Genomic DNA, 14892 nt, shown 5'->3' with positions numbered 1-14892 from the left:
GCTTCTAATGGAACAATGATTAACAGGATTTGTGGGGCAGCCGTGTACAGTGGTCCGAAGGGTCCCGAGATCAGCCCAAAAGATTTCAGGTCTGATTTGCGTCTGTGTTTGGGTGGTGAGGCGGAGGAGGGCTTTGTTGTGTTTCCTGTGTCGCACTTTACAGTTTTTTAGAGCAAGAAAAATGGGCTTATGTAAGGGGTCATGTGATTTAGCCAGAAATAGTGGCAAGGCTACAGCTGCTGTTGCTCCGTGTGCAGATCCTGGGCTTTTTTGGCAGCCTCTAGACAGACTCGCTGCGCATTTTCCCCTCCACCGAAAACACTCAATGTGCCTGTCTGCAGCCACACGGTCCATAAACACTAAAGGAAAGCACCCTCATGTAATATAAGTAGTATCAGTGGCGTGCAGTTTAGCAGAGAAGTCCTTCCCATGATGCACGAGTGAAAGGGGGGAGTAATATGGATAAGAGATTGAAAGAGAGAGATGCACACGGCCCCAGTGCCTGGATGTGGCCCTGCGGCGCCGTGCTCCGGCCTGTGGAGCGCGTGGGTGTGTGGCGAGTCAGTGAAGCAGAATGGTGCTCCGAAACGAGCTCATTCGACCTTGGCCAAGGAAAGCAGCGCATGCGGGATTCTCAGGCTGTTATGTTCTCTGTCATAGTGTCCCACGCCAAGACATCAGCCAACCCATGGCACACTCAGAAACACTATTTTGGATGGCTCATGTGTCCTCTATGATAATAGTGGAGGAGTGTAAAGTGGAAGACAGCTGTCTCCTTTAAAAAGGGTTGACGGGAATACATTACAGTGTCCTTGTAAAGGGCACATTTTTGCTAATGCATGTACAAGTGTGCTCCGTCTTTTTTTGTATTGCATAATACATTATGGTAGGAAATTAAAAAGAAAATGTAAGTTTCCCTGAATTAATTACATTATAATCCAATTATTTTTTAATGAAACAAAACACATCAACATTTCTTAGAAAAACCCTCACAGAAAAGACATATATTAAGTCGTTTTTAATAATTATACTAAAATGATAGGTTACATAAACAGTGCTATAAACAAACCACTGACCATGTGAACCATAGGAGAATTAATTACTAATTTCTGTAATAAAAATATTTTCTCTCTCTTTTTGTAGGTCAGCACAACTACCTTTGCGCTGGGAGGAATGACTGTATCATTGACAAGATTCGGAGGAAAAACTGTCCAGCCTGCAGAGTACGGAAGTGTCTTCAAGCGGGGATGAATCTGGGGGGTAACTGAATTTACTTACTATGGGACTAAAAACTGTTGTGAAATGATATGGAACGATTTTACTTGCACACCTGAGATCATTCATCTTAATATATATAAAACACTAAATGTTATTGTGAATGTTATAATATGAGGGATTGCCTTTTTGGTGAAGCTTTACAATGTTACAAAGAAATCTTTTTTTTCTCTCTCTCTCTCTATCTTTTATTTAAAAGGACATATTGAAATACGCTTCACATACATCTGTGCTTTCAATATAATTGCAACACAATTTGATCAGTACTCTGTGAGCTGTAATAAAAAATGACCTTTTTTATTTTAGAAGATTTCAAAAACACAAGTGAAATCACAGATTGTGGACTCCTCATTATTATATTGAAGGTATAAAAATATTGATGACAAACTTGAGGAATCAGGATAGCCTCAGCAAACTGTGCACATCACTACAGCCATGCAAACTCCTCAAAACAACACATTAGGCAAACATTAATATTAGACACATTAGGTCACGGTTTTCATTAAAAATGCCCCTTGGAATAGAAATAAATAAATACTAAATGAGTTTTTTAACTTTTGACAGATGACCTGTCATTTCGCATTTTTAAGTGACTAGTTTTAACAAATGTATGTGGCATATAAAGTTTAAAAAGCATCTTCTGAACAATACTAGCAAATATCACAATTATTATGTGAATATATGTGTAGAATGTAGAATGAAAAAATATGTGTTTGGGGGGGGGGGGGGTTCAATGAAGGTACAGCAGATATGTGAGCAGGACATATATAAAACATATAGAGTTTAATAACACTTATTCTTCTACCACTTTTAATTGAAATTCTCCCTGAATCTGTAAAGGTTTAAAACCTCCATCTTTTTAGGTGAAAATTTTAGGTTAAAAATCATATGCACGGATGAGGGGAAGTGTACACTTTTGGTTCTGCTGATAGACTATATCAATCATTTTCTATCAAAAGAGATATAGTAGATATATTTGATTAGAAATGATAAATGAACATGCTTTTGAAAGATCATAAAAGTCTCTAAACAAAGTTGTGGAGAGTATAAAATCGAAGCATTTCTGGGACTGGCACATATGCCACCTTCAGTCTCACTTACTGATGTGATATAAAATCAGCTGGCACAGGAATATTGCAGTTAATATCAAATTGGAACACTCACACAGCCACTTAATAGCATCCTCCCGAAACACACAAGAGGTCACATCTATACAGCAGGGATTTCAACTGTGAGCCCTGCTATAAGATCCATCTCTATTGGAATAATTACTTCTATCAGCTCAAGCTCATTTCAGATATGAAAAACTGTAGGAACACTGCTTCCAGACTACACCGGGGGTCTCTTCATTAATATCTCGTTCATTTCAAATTATTTATCTCTCTTTTAAATCATTATAAGACCTTCCATGTTTAACCTAAATTGTAATTATTCAGAAACTGGATCAGGCTGCTCAAGCGAACAGCTTTAATAAAATATGTTTGTTATTTCTCAGCACGGAAGTCGAAGAAGTTGGGGAAGATGAAGAGTGTTAGCGAGGATTCTTCCCTGCAGAACTCAAAGGACGGGCCTCTGTTTCTGACCTCGGAGAAAGAGTTGAGCTCGGCCAGCGCTCTTGTCCCCCACGTCCCCACCGTAGCACCGTATCTGTCCCCGTCCGTGTGTAGCGTCCTGGAGCTCATCGAGCCTGAAATGGTGTTCGCTGGCTATGACAATACACAGCCTGACACAACCGACCACCTGCTCACCAGCCTCAACCACCTGGCCGGAAAACAGATGATCCGAGTCGTCAAGTGGGCCAAAGTACTTCCAGGTACAACTCCAAGACAAATTAGTTGATCAGGTTCCATCTTCCACATATTCAAATGACCAAAATTTTCTCCTGACTGATTTTAATTTAAGTTGACGTATTAGTTGAGTTGTTGGGCTCTGAAATGTACTTAGAAACTGTTTTGTCATAGTAGCTATGTTTCCATCCAAAGTTGCGAATTTAAATTTGAAATACTGCATAAAACATTTGCGAATAAAGTGCCGTTTCCATCCATAAAAGAGAACAAAATCGTAACTTCCTGATAAACTGGCACTAAATATCACTAAGAAAAGTAGAAGCAACTGAAGATAATCATTTCCATATATAATAAATGACTTGCACCTCAGAACGAGCAGATGAAACATAATAAATGCAGTGATTGCTTTTGGAGGCAGATGCCTGCTGTTTGGGAACTCAATCATGGAAGACAGTTCTGGGAGGCAATTATACAGACACACTTAGTTCAGGCATTTCAGAATGACCATAACAACACTTCAGATGCTGTGCAACGCGATCGATCCTCTGGCTAGTCAAGTTATGCCGTCAAATCCTGCAAAATCAAATGACTTTTTTTGATGTGTACAGAGGAATTTATTTGGTAAATGGGTTTGCATCTCGCATTATTTGCATTAACTCTTCTCACACTCTTTCCCTGTTTCTTCAGCTCCAGTCTAATTATTCATGCTTTTACAAGCACTGACACTTTACCTTAAAATGATAGATCTTTATGCTCAACAAGGCTGCATTCAATTGATCAAAAAGAGTAAAAACAGTAATATTGTAAACAACTACAATTTAAAAGCTTTCTTTTTTTCAATATTTTAAAATACAATTTATTTCTGTAATGACAAAGCTGATTTTTTTTTAGCATCATTACTCCAGTGTCACTTGATCGTTCAGAAATCATTCTAATATGCTATTTTGCTTCTCAAGAAAGATTTCTTAATACTGTCAATGTTGAAAACCGTTGGGCTGCTTAATAAACCATGGAAATCATGATACGTTTTTTTGGGGATTGTTTGATGAACGAAAAGGTTTTTAATTATAATTTTGGAAAAATCTGTTTTTGTCATTCCAAATTAAGTTTTCAAGGTACCTTGCTAGGAGATGGTCATTTGCTGTATTGCAAGTATTTGATACCAGGGTGTCTCCTTGCCATATCCAGATATAAAAATAGAAGGCTAAAACACACTAGGGCAAACTGGCAAACTTTCAAAGACTCTGGGCAGTCAGTGTATCACATGTTCAGCCAATCTACAAGTGATGACTTGCAGATGTTCAATTATTAGTTATTTTGTTTGTCCACATTGTTCTGTGTTTGTCATGCGATTTGAAACCATTTTAAGAGTCAAAACTCTATTTGATGGAATAATAGGATGTATTTTAACACTTAAGTTTTGTAACTTTTATTTTAAGTTCTGTAAGTTTTTGCAAGTTACAGTTATTCCACTAGTTTCAGCAACGTGGGCAAGTTTCTAAAGGGATAATTGGGGAAATTATTTTTATAAAGAGAGAGAAAGAGAGAGAGAGAGAGAGAGAACACAAGAGACACTCAGAGATTGCCTGGAAATGATAAAGCTTTTGTACAAAATACATTGTAAGTCAACGCTACGACACATTATAGTCCATACTGAATTTGTGTTTTGCAGACAAGCCAAAGATAGCCTCTGCTTCACTAATAAGTTTGTAATGTGTCCTCATGTGGCTTATATTAAAGCTTGTGGGTGACTTTATAGCTCTCAATGTGAGTTTTGGCAAGAATCCCGTCTGCTTTTTTGTTTTGCTAACTCTCTCTGACGACAGGACAATGAGTGGAAACCTTCAGTGATTCATGTGAACCTGATTGTGCGACTACACTGCATGACTTTTTCATTTGTGATCGAATTTGTGCCCCTTTAGGAATCATCCTCAAACTGTTAAATTGACAATTTAATAATGATATGGAGATTCTATCATTATTTACTCACCTTTATCATACATATATTTTCAGTGGAACACAATTTTTGTTTTTTTGAAGAATCATAATGCAGCTCTTTCCATAGTGACAAGGGGCTGTCAAGCTTGAAAAATGCATGCACACATACGTGCGTACACACATACAGTGCACAAAATTAGTAAAAATAGTATTTTTATTTTTAGGTGAACAAAAGCCCAGGATAGTAGATCCTATTTTATTTCTTAGAGCCTACAGCTCTGGCTTAATATTAGCTCTGCTTCAGGGCAAGTCATGCCCTCGAGTATCCCATATGTCTCTTTGCTCTGTGTTAACTTGCCCTTTATTTTCTTTTTTTCCCCCGCAGGTTTCCGCAGTCTACCCATCGAGGACCAAATCACGCTGATCCAGTATTCCTGGATGTGTCTCTCCTCCTTCTCCCTCAGCTGGAGATCCTACAAACACACCAACGCCCAAATGCTCTACTTCGCCCCTGACCTCGTCTTCAACGAGTAAGCTAACTCAAACAGCACTGTATATATACTTCATATAGATATTTGTTGATTTATTCCATCCAAACATTTTAAGTATATAAGAAAAACCCTTCCTTTTTTCATAACAACATACAGACAATCATAACCTTAGGTTAACCCTGTGGTTAAATTGTGCTTCAATTTACACAAGTTGAGGTAATAATACAAAACGATAAGCTCAAAAGGCATGTTCCCAGCAGGCAAACGACTGTGACCTCAGAACTCTCCCTTCAATTGCTCTGCTAGGAAATACACTTTCCCTTTAAATGCTTCTTGATAGCGTTGATCAAGGTTGAGGATTAGGTCAGTCGGGCACAATCGACGAGAAGTATTGAATGGAAAGAGTGTGATTTTGTGCTTTTTAAAGCTAAATGTCCATTTATTGAGCACAGTGGGAGAAGCATAACAATAGAGCACAGTGACCCCTGCAGGAGAACTGGAGCACTTCATTGTGTTTGCCAAATGACTTTGAAAGATCTTGGAAAAAAAGTACAGAATTTACTGCCATGTTTACATACTAATGTATTCTCAGCATCTTATACATGACTTCCACACACCCTGACGGCAAACTGTCGTGCAGGTCTCTGGCACACATTTCCAAACGAGCTTTGTCTCTTGATTGCCTAAACAATTAGCAGTCCTTCAGCAAAGTCACAAAGAATTGCTCTTTAACTCCTGACAATCTGTTTTAAGGATATTTTGGTCGCTAAATGTCTACGTGAAATCTAGGTCTTGATGCAATACCAGCTGAGAAGCACTGCAGGACTAGTGCAGCAGTGCCCTTAAAAGATATTGATTGAAAACATTGTATGTCTGCCTTGAAGAGGAGCAAAACTAAAGTTTCCAGGTTTCCAGTCTGACACATTTCTGTGTGCTCTGAAAGTATGTCAAAAAGAGTCAGAAATATACGTTCACATGTGTATGGAAGGGTGTGGGTGAGACTGCTGTACGTGTACTGTTGCCACTTCCAACTTTCACACTTCTCATACAATTCATTAACATGATATACAGAAGCACCTCTCCAGAAACTGAAAGAGGAGCCACAACAAATGCAACAAATGATTCTGTCTTTCTCAACCAAATCTTTTGTTTATGACAGAGTGTAAATGGTATGTATAAAAAGAATAATTAGAAAAGCTACTGTAAGGACACCACCATAAGACTGAGATACTTACAGGCACTGAGATGAGGAATTGAACTCTTTTATCATTCCATCTGAAGACAGATTGAAGTTTGGGATATTAAATAAAGATCTGGCAGACTGGACAATACTGAACCAGTTCTGGCAGACAAAGCTGAGCACAGAGTGACAGCAGGTCAGACAGCTTTGGAAGACAGATATGCATGCATGGATTCACCTAGTCAGGTATGCAGAAAGACACGCACTTAGAGCCAAACATAGTGGCAGATCAGAAAAGCTATCTAATAAATTAATAACCAGTCAAGAAAGTGTCAAGATGAAACCAAAAGTGGTGAATAAGAGAGATTGTAAATGAATAATTCTGTGATCTATTGAAGCATTTGTAAACATTGGCTTTTTTATTTCATGACACAAAGCCAAAATTCATTACATTTACATGTATGCATTTAGAAGGTGCTTACACTGTATAAAAGGTGTACATTCGATCAGTTTATGCATTGGGAATCGAACCAATGACCTTGGTTTTGTTAGTGCCATGCTCTTTAGGAAAGCTTCTTGTTGCATGTTTGTTTGTCTTTAAAATATTTATTAGTAATAAATAATATATAAATGATCGTAATTGCAACAAAATATAAAAGTATTTGTATAAAATAAAATTCTATTTATAATAATAATTACACAATTATAACACTAGTAAACTAATATTTTAAAATGTCATTTAATCCTGTGATGTCAAAGCTGTATTTTCAGCAGCCATAACTCTAGTCTTCAGTGTCACATGATCTTTCAGAAACCATTCTAGTATGAATAATATACATATTTTTGTGGATACTGATTAAATAAATAAATAAACCAGGAAACTTTGATCAATAGAAAGAACAGCATTTAACAGTAATTTATCAAAGGAATAAATTGCATTTTAAAATATATTCAAACAGAAAACAGTTCTTTTAAATTGTAATAATAATACAGTTCTTACTGTATTTTTGACCAATTAAATGCAGCATTGGTGAGCATCAGAGACTTCTTTTTTAAATTATTCCAAACCTTTGACCGAGTGTTTATTTATGTTTCCATTAATACACGATTACATCTCTTATGTTAGTTACACAAATGATGTTACAGTTCCAGTAAAGTTACTGGCCAATTGGCAAGTCTTATTTATTTTTCATTTATATGCCCAAGTCTATTTTTATTTGAATTTGGCATTATATGAGGGTTAATTCTGGACTGTACAGGTTCTTTACACAGTGCTGCCAATGTGGTAATCTAATAAACCCCAAATGGTGCCTCAAGTACCTTTTAATTGGTTCAATATGCTTTTTTTCACAGCAATTTTTGATACAGCAAAAGTGTACCAGTAACAGTGAAGTTGTTTATTACAGATCCTCTCAATTTCTCCACCAGGGAACGTATGCAGCAGTCAGCCATGTACGATCTGTGTGTGGGCATGCGGCAGGTGAGCCAGGAGTTTGTCCGTCTACAGCTAACTTTTGAGGAGTTCCTTGCCATGAAGGTCCTGTTGCTGCTCAGCACAGGTGAGATTGTGTGCATCTTCTATATATGTTTTAAACAGAGCCACTATAAACAAAGATTCCCTAAACAAAGGAGGAAAATAAGCTAATGAATTAATGAATGGATGTCTTAATTCGCTACGCTTGCCTTTAGCACCCAAGCTGAGTATGTGGGTGTGTGAGATCAGAGAAATTTCCTTGAGTTTTGAAGTGTTTAAATAATGACACCTGTGGTTTGACCTAGTGTCTTAGCGAAAGGGATTTCAACATCTTTTGAAAGGTTACATTCTCATAATAGAAACTGGTGAGTTATGGCCATAAACTGGTAGATCAGGTTCATGTGCCTAGAGCCCTATACAGCTGAGGTCGATGAAGGTCAATTAAGTTAGCTATGGGATGTGCTCATGCTTGGTATAAATGAGATGTTGGCTCTCTAGGATCCAGGTTAGAGTGTCTCGATCCCTTTCCCTTTGTCACACCCCTACTTTCCTGTTTGTGTTGTACCTTACAATAATTAAGAAAAAATGAAAATAAACCTTTAGATCTATGGTTTGTTTATTTACTGGTCTATCTGGTCCTTTTGATTCATGAAGTGAATTTACAAAACGTTACAAAACGTACATTTCCAAACGTTATTTTTGCCATTAAATGTAATAATCTAGTGAGATTTTTGTTTGTCTCCAAGACACTTCAAGAAACCTGCAAAGCTACAGTACTGTGCAAGGTTTTACTAGTGGCATAAGACTTTTACACAGTACTGTATGTATACTATAATAATATACATTTAAATTATAATTATTATTAATTAGCATAAACATAAGTCATATTATTATATTATCAATCATTATTATTGTCATTATTTCTGATATTATTGCGATTATTTATTCTGAAAAAATAAAGGAGTGTAATAGATTAACATATAATCTATTACAGATTAACACAGCATAAAATAACAACATATAATGCAACACAACTATTTGCTGGATGCTAGATCAGTTTAGATCTGTATACATCCCAATCCTATATACGAGAGTTGTACATACACTGAGTACAGGGAGACAGGCACAGACCTGGGTTTACAGCATATGAGACTGAAGCTTGAGTTCTGAATTCTCGTACAGGATATGTTTTGGGATCCACAACCACTTGCTGATCCTCTGGAGCCTTTCCAGAGAGCCCTGCTGTACTTAATAAAATCCAGTCAGGAGATGGGCACAGCTCCAAGAGCTGGTGTTTTTCTCTCCAAAAAGAGAGCTTCATGCAAGGAGAAAGAACAGGGGAAGTGTAGGCCGAGTAGTCAGAGATGGTACAGTTTTTGAAGAGTTAAAGGTTTTGATGGAGTGAATCTTTAAAAAAAGAAGAAAAAAGTTTTCCTGATACAAAATCAACATATAAATAAAAACGTGATGTCTTTGGCTGACAACATCTGCGATGCAGGCTTATGTATGTCATTGCTGATATGAAATACTCTGGGAAGAGCTGTTTTGTTGTGTAAATAAACCGGTTTCTGTTTTCCACGGGTAAACCAAAGTATTACACGGATACTACAGCACTGTGTTATGATCTACTTTATATGCAAATATTGCATTTCTTTGTATTAATGCTGTTGTGTTGGCACAGTTACTGCTTGATGTTTTTATAATGTAGCTTTTACAGAATGCATTTTTTTTGGTTCATTTTGATGTGTTAGCAGCCTTTTTTGCTTTTGTAAAGCTACTGTGTCATGCCCTCTACTGAGGGGCTCCAAGGCCACTGTAGTTTTAGCATGGAAAGAGAGAGAGAGTGAGAGAGAGAGAGAGAGAGAGAGAGAGAGAGAGAGAGAGACTGTTATTCATCTTTGACCTTGGCTAAGGTCTCAGAAGCCCTGCAGACTTTCACATGACCTTATTTGCGATGGTAGTGTTGACCTGCTAAAGAGTGAGTCACTAAAATAAATCTCCTTTCGTTTTTTGAGTTTTTTAAAATTCCATTATTTACATTTATTATTTTATTTTTTATTTTGGGCTTGTTGTAAACTCAGACACTAGGAAAGAAATATTCCCACAGACACTGCTGTGTACAATTCAAGGTGTTAGTGGTGGACAGATATCTTTGGATGAGTAAGTTTTATATTTAGTTTCATAAAAGTATTTGGAGACCTACATTTTTTTTATGAAATGTCTTTGCTTTATTTAAGTGGCATTTTAAAGCGATAAGACAGGCAAAATATTTACGCTTTTAAATGACTAAATTTCAGTTTTAAGTGAGGCTTAAATGAATATTTTATGTTCAGTACAAGTTAAGCTCAATCAACAGCATTTGTGGCATACATATTGATGACCACAAACATTTATTTTGAATGTAAAAAATTTAAACAAAAAAGTAAAAAAACAAAAAAATAAACACTCCAAACCAGAAACACTGAAACACTCATTGGTAGTAGTAGTAGTTTTAATAGTGTAGTATTAAACAAAATGCATGCTGACAGAGTTTATGCTTGGAAAATGTTTTCCTACTTTTTCTATGTAAAGATATATAAAATCTTACAGGAGAATTAATATAAAGAGTGTTTTTATAGAAAATGCTTTTAAATCTTCTAAAATTGCCCCATTTGTTTACACCATAACCTCATTTATGGTACCTTACCATAACCTTCATTTCTTTCTTTTGAATATTAGGTACAAAACCTTTTTTATTTTATTTTTTGTGGTAATCAACATAATGCCATGATTGCTGTTGAATGAGCTTAATTTTACTAAATAGCTCTTTAACCAATACTTCCTGTCAAATATGTTAACACCATGACAGGTTCTACAGGCAGAAGAATCTATTTTTTATGACAAGAGACGATTAGCGTAGCATAATCACGCCACTTTTTATTCACTGGGTCAATGTGGATCAGTGGGAGAGAAGAAAACCGGGGCAAGTGACCGCGGGCTTAAAACACACCTGCCAATGAAGAACTGCTTTTTATTCAACACACATAGTAAAGAGCTCCTGAAGGACTTGATGTTGTAATTTGGTAATGTTAACAAAATGTGTAACCACTTTAATAAATTCCATGCTAAGAATTGGAGTTTAATGAAACTTGTTTGTGTCTGAAGGCTACACACAGCATTATTAAATGATCTTATAAGTTTTACATAATTATCACTACAGCCTGAAGGTGAAGTGTAAATGTATTGCTTTGTTTACAAAACAAAATCACACCAAAATCACATCGAGACAAACAGAAATGAAAACAATTCAAATAGCCAGTCATTGGGATGCACCAAAATGACTAATTTCATCAGAATAGATGAGCAATGGATAGAACGAACATGAGAACGAGCCGTTTCTTATTCAGCTGTCCAGAAGTTGAATGTCATTTCACGAGGTTGGCTGTAGGCCATGAGTGCACTTGTCCCACAGGGTAGGAGAGAATTACTCCCTTCAACCTGAATGAGATTTTCTCTCTCATCTGCCAAAAGTGAATGTAGTTTGCACTCCTTTGATTGAGTTAATCCTGAATACCTTTACACAAGGGCACATTAATCACCTCAGAAGTTAGACTGTGAGGCAGACAGATTAGATGGAAGGATGAATAAACAGACAGACATAGATAGACTACTAGTACTAGCTACTGGAACAAAGTGACATCTTTTTTTTGTTGACAGTGCCCAAAGATGGTCTGAAGAATCAAGGGGCGTTTGAGGAGATGCGGGTGAATTACATCAAGGAGCTCCGCCGATCAGTTGGGAAAGCCACTAACAATTCCGGCCAGACGTGGCAGCGTTTTTTCCAGCTCACCAAGCTTTTGGACACAATGCATGAAGTAAGTCGAAACATTGCCGTTATCGACCTCAGTTGATAGATCAAAGACAGATACAGTTCTGCTCTGATTTTCTGGGGAGTGTTCATTCAGTTCACGCTCTCTTGGAAATCAAGAGGAGACATATACACCTACAGTAGATATTCTGAGTATACTTTGCTAAACTAATCCCTGTCATGTAAGACATGTTTCTACTCTATAGTTCTCTTACAATAGTGTCTGTGCAGTCAAGTCAAGAATATTGCCAGAAATGTTGTCCCCATCTAAGCAAGCCAACTATTCAGCATATTTAATATCTAAGTTAAGTTAACACACTTGGGGTCCCTGGAAATCCGTTTGATATAAATAACAGGGGCAGGAGTAACAGGAGTTCAGAATTTATATATATATAATATATATAACTGATATTGTTCCTGTGGCTCAGTGGTAGAGCATTGCATTAGCAGCGCAAAAGGTTGTGGGTTCAATTCCCAGGGAATGCATGTTAGGTAAAATTTTGTACTCTGAACGCACTGTAAGTCACTTTGGATAAAAGCATCTGCTAAATGCATCAATTTAATTAATTTAATAGTAGAAATCCTCTGCTTTATTTCTATAGTATCTGTAATAAGTGCAAGCACTTTTCTGACTAAAAAAATATAACACCTACAGACCTAAATGTATTCTGGTTTAAATCATGTAGCTCAAATATTTGTCTAAAAACAAATATCAGAGCTGATATTTATTTTTAAAAAATCATTTAATATTCAAAATCAATGGATGCTAAAATAATTAGAGCTGTAGATTATCAGAGTTATAATATCAAGTGTGCATTCAAATGAAAAACTGCCACTGAGCGATTAGAGCCTCAGTTCATTGCTAATCACTTTTTGTGTAATGGCATACAAAAGCCCTGGAAAAGATGTTTATGAATTGCACTTGAGGGTGAAGTACACTTGACAGCAGTGTTGATTTATTAATTTGTAAGAGATGAAGAAAAACAAGTTCCAAGTTCTGCCTAAAAGCTTTTCCGCTTTGGTCAGTGAGATGGCTCATCCATAAATGAGCTCGGCTTCTCTGCACTCTTCTCTTTGCTAATTCATCAATACATGTTTACCCAGATTCATGTTTCACCAGAGCATCTCTTTAATGATCAGTTTGAATTAAATCTAACAGTTCCCTTGACAGAAGTCTCTCTCTTTACAGCTCGTGGGGAGCCTGTTGGACTTTTGTTTCTATACTTTCCGTGAATCCCAGGCTCTGAAGGTCGAGTTCCCCGAGATGTTGGTGGAAATTATCAGCGACCAGATACCAAAGGTGGAATCGGGCCTAACACACACCCTCTTCTTTCATAAGAAATGACTGAAAGCTCACAAAAGGAGGGAAAAATGAAGGATCAAATGAGAGGAAACGCAGAGGACACCCAGCCCTCAAGAGAGCGGACAAGAGCAAGCCCGCTATGCACAAAGCAAGGCGTAACAAGAGGCTTGGTTTAAAGCCATATAAGGCTTGTGTAGTGAGGGAAGGCAAAGAGCGATCTCTGTACCCGGCCAACAGAGAAGAACTCATACTTCATGTGACAGTGCGTTCCTTAACCCCAAAGACAATGCTGACAGCGTTCTGTGTGGATATGAAGCCATATTCTTTGGTAAAGCTATAGTGCATAGTCACATGTGAATACATGACACACACAGAAATATGGTCCCACATACTAGACATATCTTTGACTCCCAGACCTGTCAGTCTGCCAGTAAACACCATTAAGCATTTGTATGTAACTATCCTACAATCTGGCACTCATAAAATCCAAGGCAAAATTCAGTAATAAAACTGCTTTTCATTGCTGATCAAGACAGAAGTATGTCCTACATCAATTTCATGAAAAGTCGATTAAATTAGGGGGACTGCAAAGAGGAAATAAGATATATTAAGGGCTACAATATGTTAAATATAGCTAATTTGTGTCTAATTGGTGCACAGAAGTAATTGTAGAAAGAATCAATTTGAAATCTATCTATAAATATGGCATAGACGTGTATTTTGATGACTTGAAGTGTTTACATAGTGAGATGCAGTGCTGTGATGGCCTGATGATTGATAAGCTGAAAAATGGCAGCTCCAAAAATATAAAAAAAAATAAAACCCTGCAACTCTGCAATACAACAAATATTATGGCTTTCCTGAAAAAAACAAAAGAGCTCATCCGGACACACATGCCACATTTTGTGTGCGAGCCTGGACTGTAGCAAATTTAGTAAATCATACCTAAGCTATACTAAACCGGCTCCCTTTTGAGGTCAAGGAAAACGCAGTGCTAATTTACAATTCCAGAAAAGAAAAGCATTTTATATGATTGTGAAGTTTTTGTGTTTCCAAGAATCAATCCAGCTAGAAGCCATTTTCTAACAAGGTGCTTCTGTTTTCTTAACATAAATAGTAGATGATTTTCAGTAGCAGCACATGTACAGTTAAAACATACTGTATGGGAAAACAATTCAGCTTTTTTGAAGCATACAGCTTTCATATTAGTAAACAACAATAACAGCTATAGTCCACATAACAGTCTACTGTAAGAAAGAGACGGGGTTACGCAGACTAATAACAACAGTAATCTGCTCAAACACAATATATGTCTATTATATGATTATAATAGTTGCTTTTAAGAATATTTTTCAAACATTGTACATAGGAAGCTTTTGATTTAAACCACCTTGCAATTAAAACCTGGCTATTTGGGGGAAATACCAGTTGACTTGAGAGTACTTGAGTGAACGGTTTCTTAAAAAAAGGAATTTGGACCACTGTTTCGTTTTATAACCCCACTGTGCTACTGATTGAATCAAAAGAGGTACGTACCGCTAGTTCTCGAATGCAAGTCAGAGGACAATGGAGGTTTGAGTGTGTTTCATGCGTATGT

General features: G+C 36.9%; 1 protein-coding gene across 1 annotated transcript in view; it reads left to right on the top strand.

Moving 5' to 3' along the window:
* LOC132142549 (mineralocorticoid receptor-like) overlaps window positions 1-14117 on the top strand; it is a 76305-nt gene extending 62188 nt beyond the window's left edge. Inside the window, exons 4-9 of the mRNA XM_059552502.1 lie at window positions 1144-1260; window positions 2771-3088; window positions 5386-5530; window positions 8100-8230; window positions 11842-11999; window positions 13182-14117. Coding sequence (XP_059408485.1) covers window positions 1144-1260; window positions 2771-3088; window positions 5386-5530; window positions 8100-8230; window positions 11842-11999; window positions 13182-13337 — 1025 coding nt within the window. The 3' untranslated portion in view covers window positions 13338-14117. The remainder of the gene's footprint in view (window positions 1-1143; window positions 1261-2770; window positions 3089-5385; window positions 5531-8099; window positions 8231-11841; window positions 12000-13181) is intronic.
* Window positions 14118-14892: the final 775 nt, after the last annotated feature.

Source organism: Carassius carassius, chromosome 6, assembly GCF_963082965.1.
Source record: "Carassius carassius chromosome 6, fCarCar2.1, whole genome shotgun sequence".
Taxonomy (NCBI): domain Eukaryota; kingdom Metazoa; phylum Chordata; class Actinopteri; order Cypriniformes; family Cyprinidae; genus Carassius; species Carassius carassius.
The sequence above is the reverse complement of the archived record's forward strand: the minus strand, read 5'-3'. Positions and strand labels throughout refer to the sequence as shown.